At 49.9% G+C, this 13470-nt stretch overlaps 6 protein-coding genes across 6 annotated transcripts; 2 read left to right on the top strand and 4 right to left on the bottom strand.

The window, feature by feature from the left end:
- Positions 1-2068: 2068 nt before the first annotated feature.
- On the bottom strand, positions 2069-2939 carry LDX57_001967 (uncharacterized protein; the record flags this gene model as incomplete). The annotated part of the gene is made up of 2 exons (XM_046083611.1): positions 2069-2310; positions 2360-2939. 2 exons carry the CDS (start codon positions 2937-2939, stop codon positions 2069-2071), a joined length of 822 nt encoding a protein of 273 aa, XP_045939568.1.
- A 500-nt stretch (positions 2940-3439) lies between these two features.
- LDX57_001966 (uncharacterized protein) lies at positions 3440-6014 on the bottom strand (the record flags this gene model as incomplete). Its single annotated transcript, XM_046083610.1, has 2 exons — positions 3440-5257; positions 5310-6014. The coding sequence occupies 2 exons, from the start codon at positions 6012-6014 to the stop codon at positions 3440-3442; spliced, it is 2523 nt and encodes an 840-aa protein (XP_045939567.1).
- Positions 6015-6406: 392 nt separating this feature from the next.
- On the top strand, positions 6407-7680 carry LDX57_001965 (uncharacterized protein; the record flags this gene model as incomplete). Its single annotated transcript, XM_046083609.1, has 2 exons — positions 6407-6443; positions 6500-7680. The coding sequence occupies 2 exons, from the start codon at positions 6407-6409 to the stop codon at positions 7678-7680; spliced, it is 1218 nt and encodes a 405-aa protein (XP_045939566.1).
- Positions 7681-7768: 88 nt separating this feature from the next.
- On the bottom strand, positions 7769-8320 carry LDX57_001964 (uncharacterized protein; the record flags this gene model as incomplete). The annotated part of the gene is made up of 2 exons (XM_046083608.1): positions 7769-7969; positions 8024-8320. 2 exons carry the CDS (start codon positions 8318-8320, stop codon positions 7769-7771), a joined length of 498 nt encoding a protein of 165 aa, XP_045939565.1.
- A 1414-nt stretch (positions 8321-9734) lies between these two features.
- LDX57_001963 (uncharacterized protein) lies at positions 9735-10402 on the bottom strand (the record flags this gene model as incomplete). Its single annotated transcript, XM_046083607.1, has 2 exons — positions 9735-10304; positions 10370-10402. The coding sequence occupies 2 exons, from the start codon at positions 10400-10402 to the stop codon at positions 9735-9737; spliced, it is 603 nt and encodes a 200-aa protein (XP_045939564.1).
- A 2226-nt stretch (positions 10403-12628) lies between these two features.
- On the top strand, positions 12629-12985 carry LDX57_001962 (uncharacterized protein; the record flags this gene model as incomplete). Its single annotated transcript, XM_046083606.1, has 1 exon — positions 12629-12985. The coding sequence occupies one exon, from the start codon at positions 12629-12631 to the stop codon at positions 12983-12985; it is 357 nt and encodes a 118-aa protein (XP_045939563.1).
- Between the last annotated feature and the right edge of the window lie 485 nt (positions 12986-13470).

Genomic DNA, 13470 nt, shown 5'->3' with positions numbered 1-13470 from the left:
GCCAAGGGCTGTATGGCCTTTCAGGAAGATCTCATATGATAACCGGCGGACCCACGGTAGGGCCAGGACGAGTAAGGCCGAGAGAGCAGCGGCTGACTTTATTGGTTCGTTAGCGTTGTCCAGGTCCTCGGAGCAGCGAACTTACCATTAGACCATAGCGATGAAACTTGTTGGCCAGATCAAAGGCCCAGCTTTGCAGTGCAAATACGATGTGCAAAGCACTTTGGACGAGGCTCATTAATCCAAGGACACGATGAAAGCGGCGATACGTCGATAAGGAAAGGCCAGATATCTCAGCAGCTATACTTAGCTGCGGAACAAAAACCACGGGAAGCAGATGTAGAACTGCCAAAGATCCAGCTCTGACACTAGCTTCTGCAAAGTTTGAAACACCTAGAATATTGCAAGTGAAGGTTCCACCAAGGTATACTGCGTATAGGATACCATCCAACCTTGTGAAGGGTCCCCAAAGGCGACGCCGACGGAGGAGATATGGGAGCGCTAGATGTCTGAAGAAGATATGTCCAAGGTGAGGGTTAAACACATACTTGATAAAATGAGCCCATAATCTCCGAAGCAGGAAAAGCGCAGCAATTCCCGCTGCGACGTATCTGTAGATCACCAGCACTAGGCTCATGGTCAATGAGGATGCTTTGAGATTAGTAGCCTCCGCTCCGAGGCAGCATTTTATATGCAGAGGTCACTACTCGAACAGGGAAAACCATGGTGTGCCACGGTAATAGGAGCCAATGTCGGAGCGGGAGAATGGGCTTTTATCTGAGATGCAAATGTGGTTTCAACCTCGAAGGGACCACAATCCATGAAATCATGGCCTGCCACAGGGCAGCTAATGCCGTAGGGCAGACCACAGTCCATGAAGAATCATGGCCTGCCACAGGGCAGTTTATGCCACAGGACAGCTAATGCCATAGGGCAGACCACAGTCCATAAAAAACCATGGCCTCCCACAGGGCGGTTGGCGCCACAGGGCAACTCATGCCACAGGGCGGTTCGTGCCGCAGGGCAGCTAATGCCGTAGGGCAGACCACAGCCATGAAAAACCATGGCCTGCCACGGGGCTGCTGGCGCCACAGGGCAACTCATGCCACAGGGCGCTTCATGCCACAGGGCAACTGATGCCGTAGGGCAGACCACAGTCCGTAAAAAACCATGGTCTCCCACAGGGCGGTTGGCGCCACAGGGCAACTCATGCCACAGGGCGCTTCATGCCACAGGGCAACTGATGCCGTAGGGCAGACCACAGTCCGTAAAAAACCATGGTCTCCCACAGGGCGGTTGGCGCCACAGGGCAACTCATGCCACAGGGCGGTTCATGCCGCAGGGCAGCTAATGCCACAAGGCAGACCACAGTCGGCGAGAAAACCATGGCCTACCACGGGGCGGTTGGCGCCACAGGGCAACCGATGCCGTAGGGCAGACCACAGTCCATGAAAAACTATGGCCTGCCACAGGACGGTTGGCGCCGCAGGGCATCTAATGCCGCAAGGCAGACCACAATCCGCGAGAAACCATGGCCTGCCACGGGGCGGTTGGCGCCACAGGGCAGACCACAGTCCGCGAGAAACCATAGCCTGCTGTCACAGTCCACGCCATAGGGTAACATCGAACATTACAGTGCGGGCGAGCCTCTGCTGGGAATGTGCTCCGCATGTTGTTCATATAAGCAGGGAGGGACACCTGCCCCTCATCAAGGTGGAAATTTCAGCGGGGCGTGTTCACGCAACAACCCAGACCTTTATTCTACAAAAGCCAAGTCGTTCTCAAAGGTAGCACTCAGGAACAGAATTACTTGACATTTCTCAATTATAGCAGGCGTGATGATATGAAACCGGGGGAATGAATTACTTTACACTCATGGCAGCGGCGGACAACAAATACCACAATATGAACTGTATGATGACAACCGGCATCTGCTTCGCCATCTAAGGATCTAATCCACCCACTTCCACCGTACCAACCATAGTATCCCGCGCGAGGCGAATGTATGGTTTAAGGCAGTTGGGTCCTGGAGAGAGCTGGAGAAAATCATCCTAGTAAATCTTCAGAACTAGATCGACAGGGTGTATTTGAATGTCCTGGTTACCTTTGTGATCACTTCAATCGGGTTCGACTTAGTGTGTTCCACGAATTTCGTCAGAGCCGGATCCCATGGACCAAGTCTCAATGATTCTCCCTTCTTCAGGGACGTGACTGGCTCGAGGCATTGAATCACCATCCGACCAACCGAGCGGATGTCCTCCTGAGCGTTGTCTTGACTGATCCTTTGTAGCATACACAAGCCGATATTGGCTGTAATGGTCAGCGTGGATATTGGGAGCATGGCAGAGAGTAGACGCACCTATTTTGACCGAGCCATTCATAGAGAGAAGGACATTTCTGGAACTCAGGTCCCCGTGCGCAAACCCCAGCGTCTGGTGTATATATTGGATACCATCCAGTACTTCACGGCACCATGAAGCCACCTCGTACGCCTTTAGCGGACTGAATGGAGTGGAGAAAATGTAGAGCAGGGGAACGTCCATCAACTCGTAGATGAAGAACAAATCACCGGCGTGGTAAAAGCATTCGTGCAATGCCACGACATTCTTGTGGGAAACCCGAGTAAGTCTTGACAGCCACTCCTTTTTGTTGACCTTCACTTCTTTTGAATGGAACTCGGAGAAGCTGTTGTCCTTTCTGTGGATCACGAGACCTTGGCCGGCAAGATTCAGTTTGTAAAGCCTTTGGTACAGTTGCCACGGTTCAGCCTCCGTTTTCTTTAGAGACTCGTTGTACTTGGTCGCCGACTTGTGGAGTTTTCCATCGTGGTTTCTTCGGTCCTTGGGGTCGTCGACTTCTATTGCTCTCTTCAGGGAAGACGTTTGGCTGAGATTCGTTCTGGGGAAAGTAGATATTCTTTTGTCCTGGCTGGATGTCATGGCGGCCCCCCTTCGGAGAGAGGAAAAGAAGTCTGACCATTCCCTGAGTTGGGGGGGAGAGAGGGAATTTATTAACATTATCATGGCCGTATGCTATGGTGTCTAAAGATAGAAAATTTAAGCTTCACGTTTCGTATAACCGCGCGGCTGCATCATAATCGAGTGCGACGGCGATGCTCCAATTAACGCATGCTCCACCCATCCTGAACGTAAATATGTGGTGGCATCTGCGGCGAATATATGCCAATAGAAGTTTAGTTCCAAGCCTGTTTTCAGAAAACTGTGGTGGTGCCTCTCTTGACCAGAACTACCAGGACGCCCGAGCGAACTATCTAGCTGGATATCCTAGCAGACTGGGTCCGGTGCCATCCTTTCTGCCTTTTGCACTTTCCAGTGAGGTACTCTTGGGAGAGTAATATATACAAGAACAGGATCTTTTACAAGATTATGGTAACAGGCGTGCGGTCAAACTGATGTAGTGTCTAGCCCTAAGTCTTAGCCTATTCTGCGCACGGCATTAACTCCCACCTCTTTTCGACGATATTGAACCGTGGTAAGGCAAGTTGTTCTGTTGTGCCAACATCCTGATCGATGTTTAATAATTCTGCGCCGTATCCGCTACCCCAGACGCCCAGGAAAAAGAGCTCTGGTCCCCGGTTCAGAAAGGATACGACGTCTTCCACTGGCAGAAGTTTAAGGTTTTCGCCGGCTCCAGGCACTTTGGTGGCCTTTGCAAACCAAAATTTCGCTAGCCCCGGGAGCAAGTCGGGGAGTTTATCAAGGCTCGAGCATAAGAGGCAAAGGATCTCCTTTGTATCTACGTGGTAGAATGCGCCGTAAGGAACATTCCCACGTGCTTGCCTGCGAAAGAGAGCATGAAACCTTCCCGGGGATAGTGTCGTCGAGTAAGTACATGCATCCACGGTCTGTGATTTGATACAGCCAAGTGCATCATTAGTCAGGGATGTACTGACTTGAGTTTCGGCTTCCGTATATTGGCGTGCTTCGTCGAATAGAACCAGTTCTTGATGGGATGGTTCAGGCACCTGATTGATGGGCATAATTGCGTTCACGCTTCCGATGTCATTAACTAAGGCTGGCAGTACGTGCAACTGGAGAGGCGACATATCCTGAGTTTGCTCCGTCGCAGAAAGGTTTCTAGTTGGCATCTGAGGCTCTTCGCTCATATCTGTGTCATCGTGGACCACTGTAGTCATTGGTCCGGGTCCGATCATCTCGTTCGGTAGAGGCGCATCAGCTGCAGGTTCTAGGTTAACCGAGCAGTCAGATATGGGCTCTGTCATGCCAGGGCTGTCTAGAAATCCAGGGAAAAAGGACGTGAAGAAATCTCTCTTCACAGCGAATGTTGACAAGTCTTGACCATGCATGGTGCTTTGGGGGTAGTATATATGCTGTAGGAACAGATAGTTCTGGTCCGAAAAAAAGCTTCCAATATCCGTCATACCACAGCGTCTGTCCAGTGACCAGTGTTCCTGGACATCTATGGCGAGAGCAGGACATTGCTGTGGGATTCGCCGCTGCTTTATATTCTGAAGTACGCCCGCAACCTGAGTGCTGCACTGTGTAATGATAGACGGATCATACTCGAAATCCCTTGGTGGTCGAAGGCGCGTCAGGAGGTTATAGATAGCGGCGAACTCTGGGTTATACTGGGCAGGTCTTGTAGAGATGCGAGAGCCAGGCAGGATGAGCCCAACCGTACGAGTGAGTTCTTTAAACTGAATCCATAGATTTTGGGAATCGGGCACCTGTCCCAATGGCGAGTAACGGTTATGACCAAGTGGGGGCGCATCAGAAAGACCATAGAAGTGACGCATGGCAAAGAGAAACACCTGCCGATATGCCGACCAAAAGCCATAGTCATCGTTCGGGTGTGGCCTTTCCTCAACGCAGCTCTCGGAAATCTGGATCGGGAACCGGTTATTCTGTGGGCGAACATAGTAGCGAAACATTGTCTGACGGATTGTTCCTCTGAATCTGGGAGGCAGGAGTCGTTTAATAACGTATACCATGGGTCGGATGTATTTAATGTTTTCGAGGAACATCCGTAGAGACGGGATAATCCCAGTATACCCTAGGGCAGCCTGCCGGAGTTCTGAACGGAGCTGGGTATCTGAACAGGCAGCGAACACGGTATTCTCGTCAAACAAATGATCTATGTGCAAGCGGTCGGCCTTAGAGAGAGAAGGACATCGTCCTTCAAGTTGCTCAACTGTCTCGGTGTCTAGCAGGTGCGGCTGATTGCAAGTCAGGCTAACCCAGGCGGTATTGATGTGACTCAGACAAGAGGCAAGTTCCTGGAATGATTAGCTCGCCTCTTCTAATGCTATCTCGCCGGATCATTCTCACCTCTGGGATTTTGAGACTGGATAAATGCAGACCCATGAGCCAGGGGCTCCAAAGCGCAGGGAATTGTAGGAGATTATCAAGGCTCTCGCGGAAGGCCGCGTGGTTGTCAACCTTGGGTTGATAGATTTCCTTGAAATCACGGCATTTCGATGGTGACCACTTCGCCAACCATTCCCCCGCAGCCTCCATCTCGCCGCGCCTCTGATAGTATCGCACGCTCCGGAATATATCGCCGTCACTGAACTCTTGAGCGCTCGCCTCAGACTCGCGCAATTTTCTCCGCGCGGCGGGAGTTAATTTGGTGGCATCATAGAGGCATAGAATCCACCAATGTTCGTTCGGATTGAGCCACTCGGCGGCGGCTGACAGTCGGTGCTGACCTTGGAAGCAGTATATGGAAAACCCAGGAGGCAAGCTGATGCTTGCTGGGTTTTCCAAGGACAATCTAGTCAGCGAATTTGTAGCCATTATCTGCTCAAGATCCGGAGGTGCCATTTCTGCAGGAATCCATGTTAGAGGATCCAGCCTGCGACAGCCTTCCTGATCAAAGCGATGGATCAATCGGCGGACATTGCCTTGGTTGAGGGTTCGTGATCCGCAGACATCCAAACCATCAAACCGCAGTGATTCAAATTGACACACTTTCACCGAACCCACCAGCGCGCCCTGTAATTGCTGCGCGACAGCTAGATCTGTAGCGGCCATGACGTTGTGGAGAATGCTAGCTAGAATGAGCACGTAGCCACTCTGTCATTAACCTGCCGGGTCCCATATGACAGGCCACGGTAGTTAAGGCAGAAAATCCGTGGCTGTGTTCAGACAGGCGGTTACCGGGGGTCGGCGCTGGACCCCCAAGAGTGGTGGTGATCTTAGCGCGATGGTCGAGTGAAACGAAACCCGGCGCCACCACGCGACAAATCAATAGCCATGAGAATAGACACTGGAACCATGGCGTTTCTACGGGTATATGAAATTGCTATGGCTGGGGCCGCTGGTTATGGGTATACGTCTGTTATACGTCCCACAGGAAAATCAGAGTCAACCACGCCACAATGGAATCCCCCACACAGTGTCAATGGATAGGGCCATTTCAGATAATGCGTTGGCCAGATCAGCCAGGCACATACGGCCACGGTAGGCTTCCTAATCAATCCATCAAATAGTGAGGCCACGAAACTGACTGGGTGTAGCGAAACATAGTCTTACCTTGGAGGATGCAAGTGTGAAAATATCGTGGTTCGGTAGCATAGCACCCCAAGCGCATACCCTTCAGGCTGCTGCCGGGGGGGTCGGAATACCGGTCTTGCATTGGTTTGAGACGGTGGACGACAAGGAAGTGATGATAATGGATATGGTGGGACCAACGTTGGAAGAGCTCTTCACAAAGTCGGGTCGTTATTTTGGCATGTGCGCCCTTCTTCTGTTTGCCGAGCAGATGCTTGCACGTGTGGAATTTATCCACTCCAGGAACATTTATCATGGGAGCTTGGATCCGTGGTCTTTTGCCCTTGGCAGCTCCGGCTGGCAGTCACAACAAGCTCTCCTGGTGGATTTCGACCCCCAGTACGCCCAATCGGCCTCTGCACAGGATGATCTTTACGCCGTCGCAAAAATATTGGCCTACTTTTACGGCAACTGGAGCTCCTGGGATGAATACCAGCACATGACCGGATCGAATATTCCCCGGGATACCGCTCCAGTCATATGCACTTTCCTGCACAAGGCGTCTGCCAGCAGGACCGTGGATTATTCAGCATTACGATCGGTCTTTCGCGAGGCCAATTTGGACCTGGCCACTCATCTTGCAATAGGCCTGGATTTGAAAGGGCCTAGAGCAATCTGCGAAGGTTTTAATCTTGATCCCGGCGTCTTTTCGACGATGGACACGAGATCTCTCTTTGAAACCTTGAACCAGAAGCTTCTCGAGGCTGGAAAGCAGGTCGAAACGCTTCGAGGCATTGCTACCCAGTCGGGATATCCACAGCTTCTTGTATGCCTGGATGAGATCATCACTATCTACGGCGTCCTCATTACCCGTGACCGTCCGTCAGTTCAAAAGGAAAGGCAAGCCATGGGAGCATACCATCTACCGAATCGCCTATGGAGAGACCTACGGTGGTTCATGAAGAGCACCGACCACGAAAGGATCGAGATCCGACTTGCACTGATTGAGAAAATATACAAGTATATTGCGGTCCTATACGAAGCAACCCCCTCATATCAAACTTTCTGGACAGGATATCTCCTGGCATTGGCTCGTACCAGAAGGGATGTCGAACCTGGGTCGGGGAAACCTGCCTGGACTCAAACCGTGTGTTACTGGCAGAACCTGTCCAACGTGTTGAGAGCTGGGGATCGTCTCAAAGAGTGAGGCATTTTTTGATGTTGTAATAAACTAGTCCTGCATCCAGAAATTACTATGAACATTTGCCTCAATGCGAATATACAATTGCACGCCTTCACTGTCCTGAGTGTTCTGTACCATGCCCACTCCCGCTTGTATCATTCCGCCTCGGCATGCCATCCAATTCCAGAGGTGGCGGCTTCGAAATAGTGAAAAGCCGTTTAGTACGCGGTTCATGGTCGTCACTCTGTCTCGTTGACTTAGTTTCGTCGAAGTCGATTGGAGTCCAAGTATCGGTCTTCGGCCAATGGTCCGCCTTTGCAATAAGCGTTAGCAACCAAGGTTTAGATCTTGGTTCCGGTATACATACAACATCATTTTTTGACGGCACCCAATCATCGCTAGGGTGGGAATTATAAGTCGAGTATCGCACGGTGGCATGACGACCCTTGGTCACAGTCATCACCAGGGCGTAAACGCGACGCTCCCTTCCAGTGTCCAAACCATCCAGGAAAAGGTCGTTCAATCTCTTATAGGATCCACGCTTCCCACGACGGAATCTCTCCCTGTCTGCTTTTGCCTTTTTCTTTGGATCAAAGTAGCCACGCGTTTGCCGCTTCAATCTCCAAGAGGCAGAGCTTTGCTGGTCGCGGCTGGTATTCTCCATGGTATGTAGTTAATTTTTAGGGATGACTGGGAGGAAATCTGATAAAGATACTGGTAGCAAGCATTCTTTATAAGCCACTCTAAACAGGAGGCCACGGTTCTTCTGTAGACTGCTATTTTCGTCGGCGTAACGACGATGGTCTCAGGCGGCACGAGCAGGGACCCACCATCTGAGCGCTTATTCAGACCAGGGCCAACACCAAACGAAAGGAATCTGAGAATGGCAAAGTATTTGTGTACTAAGTAGCTATCTACGTCTCCTATCTTGAAGGGCAGATAGAGACGGACTGTGCGGTCTTCCATTGTCAAATTGTTGTCCCGCGTTCCTTAGCCTTCTGGAATCTTGGAGTCGTCGTGGAAGTTTGGCGGCAACATCATCAGTTTTAAAAGACATATTTAACATCATGGCCACAGCCTGGTGGATCCCCCTTTTTTTTGGACCTCTCACGTCAAACACTTTGCTACCCTTAATTCCCATAGTCGCGCTGGTAGAACCTCCAATAGAATTTACTCCCTGAGACAGAATAGTCACTACTACTGCAGAGCTCTTCAAGCATGCGGGTCTTTGCATGTGCATCTGCAACCTCCTGCATTAGCCTGGAGACCCCGCCCCAAGACGCAGATCACTAATCGTATATAGGTGGGAAAATGTACAGATAATGGTTTGAAAGACGACAACATCATAAACATGCACATGTGACATTTGGTGGCCCTGTTGGAATCCTCTGGGTCGCCTCTCGTTAGAAACCTCAGTCAGTCGTAGATGGGATGTCTACCTAGCGTACCCGTAATTTCCAGCATCATGGCATCCTCTAATCTTGATCAAAACAAGAGGCTTCGACAGAGCTAATACTGTATCAATGATTCCAGCCTAGAAGTCCACTGGAGTCGATGAAAATGAAGCCTTCGACTCTATCCATACATACTCTTTCTTAAGGCGCTTTGTTATGTTAGTATGTCTGCCATATCGTTGTTACAGGCTTGTGGCTCGGCACTGCCATTCCAGTCGCCCAGGAATAACGAGGACAAAACGAAATAGGATTCCAGCGAGCCTGGATCCAAGGTGTCTGAAGTAGATTGCAACCCATCATGATGCACTTGTATGATATCAGGGACAGGAAACTCTTTAAACTTTAATTCGCCAGGGCACAATCCTGCCCATTCGCCCGCGGCTCTATCAGCCTTCTAAAAATTAAAAATTCGGATATTTTCTGCTGCGGTAGGATCGAACCGCCCGCTATACGTGAGGATCAAATCGCGGTAGCAGGCTACCTGGAAAGTGTGGCACCAATCTTTAACTATTACAACGCGTCAGGCCTTCTTACGACAAAGTGGTCTTGGTGAGTCATTTTTTTTTTTTTTTTTTTTTTTTCAACTTAAGAAATAAAGAAAGAAGGTCTCTATCCACTGTAATATTAAAACCTTGGTTCACTTCGGGCCCTTCGAGGATGCTTGACATCGACTTCAGGTTTAAGAATGTGACGTAGCTCTAGGATTTCCGAATCCTTTTTCGCTAATAAACTTCGATATCTTGCCTCCATTTGGATTTCGAGGTCAAGAATGACATCCGTAATCTGTCTAGACCGATCCGTCATCTCCAGTTGACTATCTTCTTCGAGAAGCATTGTATCCACCAGAGTATCAACTAAATGGAATCTTCTTTGAGTTCGGTCCAACTCCAGGGCAATCTCCTTTAACTGGAGGTCTTTGACGACCAGCGTTCTTTGTGCCGCAGCAAGGGCGGCGCTGCAGGCTGTCAGCTCTTGCTGGTGACGCTCAGGCGCAGCAACAGCATAGTGCCGTATGTTCCGCTCAGTCTCCAGATCCCGCCAAGCCATGAGAAGCCGTTGGTTGTACGACGCATTCAGACCTTCTAGCTCTTCGATTCGAGCAGCCAAGCGTTGGTTTGTCTGCGAACTGTCGTTTTGCATCCGTTCTCCGCGAGCTACCGTATGACGAACGACTTGCTGCAAGTACGTGATATGCTGTCGGAGAAAAAGCTTGCAAACGCATAGTTAGCAAGTGCAACTATAGTGGTTAGGATATTCACCTCTGATGAATATTTCGCGTCGTTATGCGCCATGATGATCTGATGTTCAGACCTGAAAATCCCGCTTCGAGTCTGTAGGATAAGGGACACTTTCCTCAAGCTGAGCTTTATAATACTGACAAGAAGCGGTTTCTGATGCTAGATATGCACTTGCGGCCACGACTAGTCGATAGGATAGAGTCGCATGCAAGCGCCGGCTGCACATCTCCTCCAATCAGAACCTTAGAACTCAGCCACTATCACTTCCAGAGGGATCTACATTCCTTCGAGAACTCTAATGTCTTGCCCGATAACCCCACAAGGCCAACATTTCGGACCTTCCGATTGGCCTCCCAGAGTACTTACATTTTAGCTCATCACCGTGTCGCCCGGAGCCTCAAAACAAACGACCTACTGCGCCTCACATGACGGTCATGATATGCGGCACAGTTCTAGATGGTAGCTAGTGCTGCGCAATCCTGTCCTCATTACATAGTTGCGGCTATTGCCACCATGGACGATTGGCATAGAGAAGCTGTAGCCCTATCGATGTCGGCCGCAGGGCGGACTCCTTAGGTGGCCCAGAATGGCCAGTCCATGTATGTCACTAGCGTGATCAGCCCTGAAGCTGTTAGCACGAGATTGATCGATACCAGCTGAAACATATCAATTTCCTAGGCCGAATGCCCAAGCTTTCAGCCTAAGTATTTGCCTCGTAGAAAGTCTTAGCAAACGCAGATATACTAGGGTCCGGATACACAACCGGGGCGGTTACACCAGCTACACATCTGGCCCTTTGGAGAAAGTGGTTAAGAGACGTCCGCCTTCGGATTTTTTCTGGGTTGTCTCATCTCAGCCTTCTCCAGCCTAAACAAAAGGTGACCAAACTATCGCTACTGGATCATGGCAGGATATGCTTGGACGGACGAAGAAAGCGCTATAGCGATATACTTCACGTACCTGGGAGTTCACAGCGAGGCTATCTCTCGGTTACTGAGCAGCCAGGGATTCGCTCGTTCACGAAGCGCAGTATCGAGCCGCATTCGAATGATCCAGATCAACAATAACGTTTCCATCCAGAACCTGACTAGGGCAGAAGCCGATAATTTGATTGATCAGGTCGCCCGGGGGTATAATATAATAGGCTTACTGTCACCAACAGACAATGATCAACGAATCGTGAACGAGGTATTTTCCGTTCGACAGGGTGTGTTCCTTGTGTCTGACAAAGTACCAGTTTGGACAGGGCATCGATCTCTGGAAAGAATACGAAGAGTGGTTGGATAGGTTGGCACGAAAACAACAAGCTCGGAACGTGTCCCAATAGACAACGGCATATAACCGGTTTATACCGTGTGGACGGCAATTTCGTGGCGATTTTGGAAGAAAATTGTACGTGGATATATGTATGACACCAGAGAACTATAATTAAGCAACTCTCCTAAGGAGACCACGATTTCCATCCTTGCCAATATTTGGTGACTATGTTACTACTTTTTGTGTATCAACTCGCCAAAAGGACAATGATCTAATAAGGAAGGCCATTGCGCCAGGACATTTATTGCAGACAAAGACGAAACTAATATATTACTGTGTCTGAGGAAAGGAGTATTTGCGACATTCGTCCAGGAAACGGTGATCCGAAATGAAAATAGAGCAATCAGCTGAAATGGTTTACAGAAGCAAAAGAACTGAAAGGAAGATCACAACCATGGTTGAGATGGAAACAACAGCAACGCTTCTAACCCCCGATGCCACAGAGTCAGAACGCCTAATGGACATTGCTGACGCAGAAGCCGTACAACCAACTGAATGAGTAACAGTCACGACGCTGACGGGTTGAACAACGACAGAACTAAACGATTGGCTTGATCCTGACAAAGTAGAAGAGGCAGGAGATGAGGCAGGAGAAGAGGCAGGAGAAGAGGCAGGAGAAGAGGCAGGAGAAGAGGCAGGAGAAGAGGCAGGAGAAGAGGCAGGAGAAGAGGCAGGAGAAGAGGCAGGAGAAGAGGCAGAAGAAGAGGCAGGAGAAGAGGCAGAAGAAGAGGCAGGAGAAGAGGCAGGAGATGAGGCAGGAGAAGAGGCAGAAGAAGAGGCAGGAGAAGAGGCAGGAGAAGAGGCAGAAGAAGAGGCAGGAGATGAGGCAGGGGATGAGGCAGGAGAAGACACGGCGCTGGACTCTGGAAAAGGTGCAAGGGTATTCTCCCTGGCCTGTTTCTTAGCATTTTCCAGGAATGCATCCATTCTATCTCCAGGGTTCAACGCAAAGATCATTCCAGCATGGCAATGAGAAAATGGTTGGTTCTGCTTGCAAAAGAACCACTGTGGGTCAAGGGTGTTCACCGTTATGGTCAAAGTGAGGTCGTCCTCGTCGTCAGGGTTGAATTGACTGAACCCTGTATCAAGCCCATCTGCGGGAATGCATGGGTTTTCCAGGCTGGATTGTGTGAGCGTGTGATTGAGACTGTGGAACTCGAACATGATTCTATCTCCGATATTGGCGTTCAATTGGCGCGGCACAAACACACGGTTCCGACCACCGACAGCGACGTGGTGAATGTTCTGATCATTGTCGCCCCCCACCTCAAAAGTGAACTCCTGGTCCAGGCTTCCAAATGTCAGATCAGCATGAATTAGAGTCCAGTTCACTTACTTCACACTGATTGTATGTCCCTGGAGAGCAGAGATCATGAGAAGGATCGCGTACGCTAACATCATATTGTCTCCAAGATATTTAGTGGGTGAATGTATATCCGTTGAACAACTTCTAGGTCGCTCTTTAAAACCCTGTTCGTGGCCATGATTTTTTGTAATTTGGCAACAGTTTAGTAGCGTGTTGTGTAAGCCCCATTCCGTTGGCCACTTCCGTGTTGCCGCCCTGTTAAACGCAGAATAGAAAGGAGTAGATCGTGGAGCCGCCATGCGAGTTTTACAACCTCATTGGACTACTGTCTAGTTGACCGATAATATGTCATGCATGACCACCACCTCCCCTCCCTTGCCACGGTTTTTCCATGCCACGGTTTTTCCATGCCACGGTTTTTCCATGCCACGGTTTTTCCATGCCACGGTTTTTCCATGCCACGGTTTTTTCATGCCACGGTTTTGATCTCTTGAGACCA

Source organism: Aspergillus melleus, assembly GCF_016097325.1.
Source record: "Aspergillus melleus strain CBS 546.65 chromosome Unknown contig1, whole genome shotgun sequence".
Taxonomy (NCBI): Eukaryota; Fungi; Ascomycota; class Eurotiomycetes; order Eurotiales; family Aspergillaceae; genus Aspergillus; species Aspergillus melleus.
This window is presented reverse-complemented; position numbering and strand designations above follow the sequence as displayed.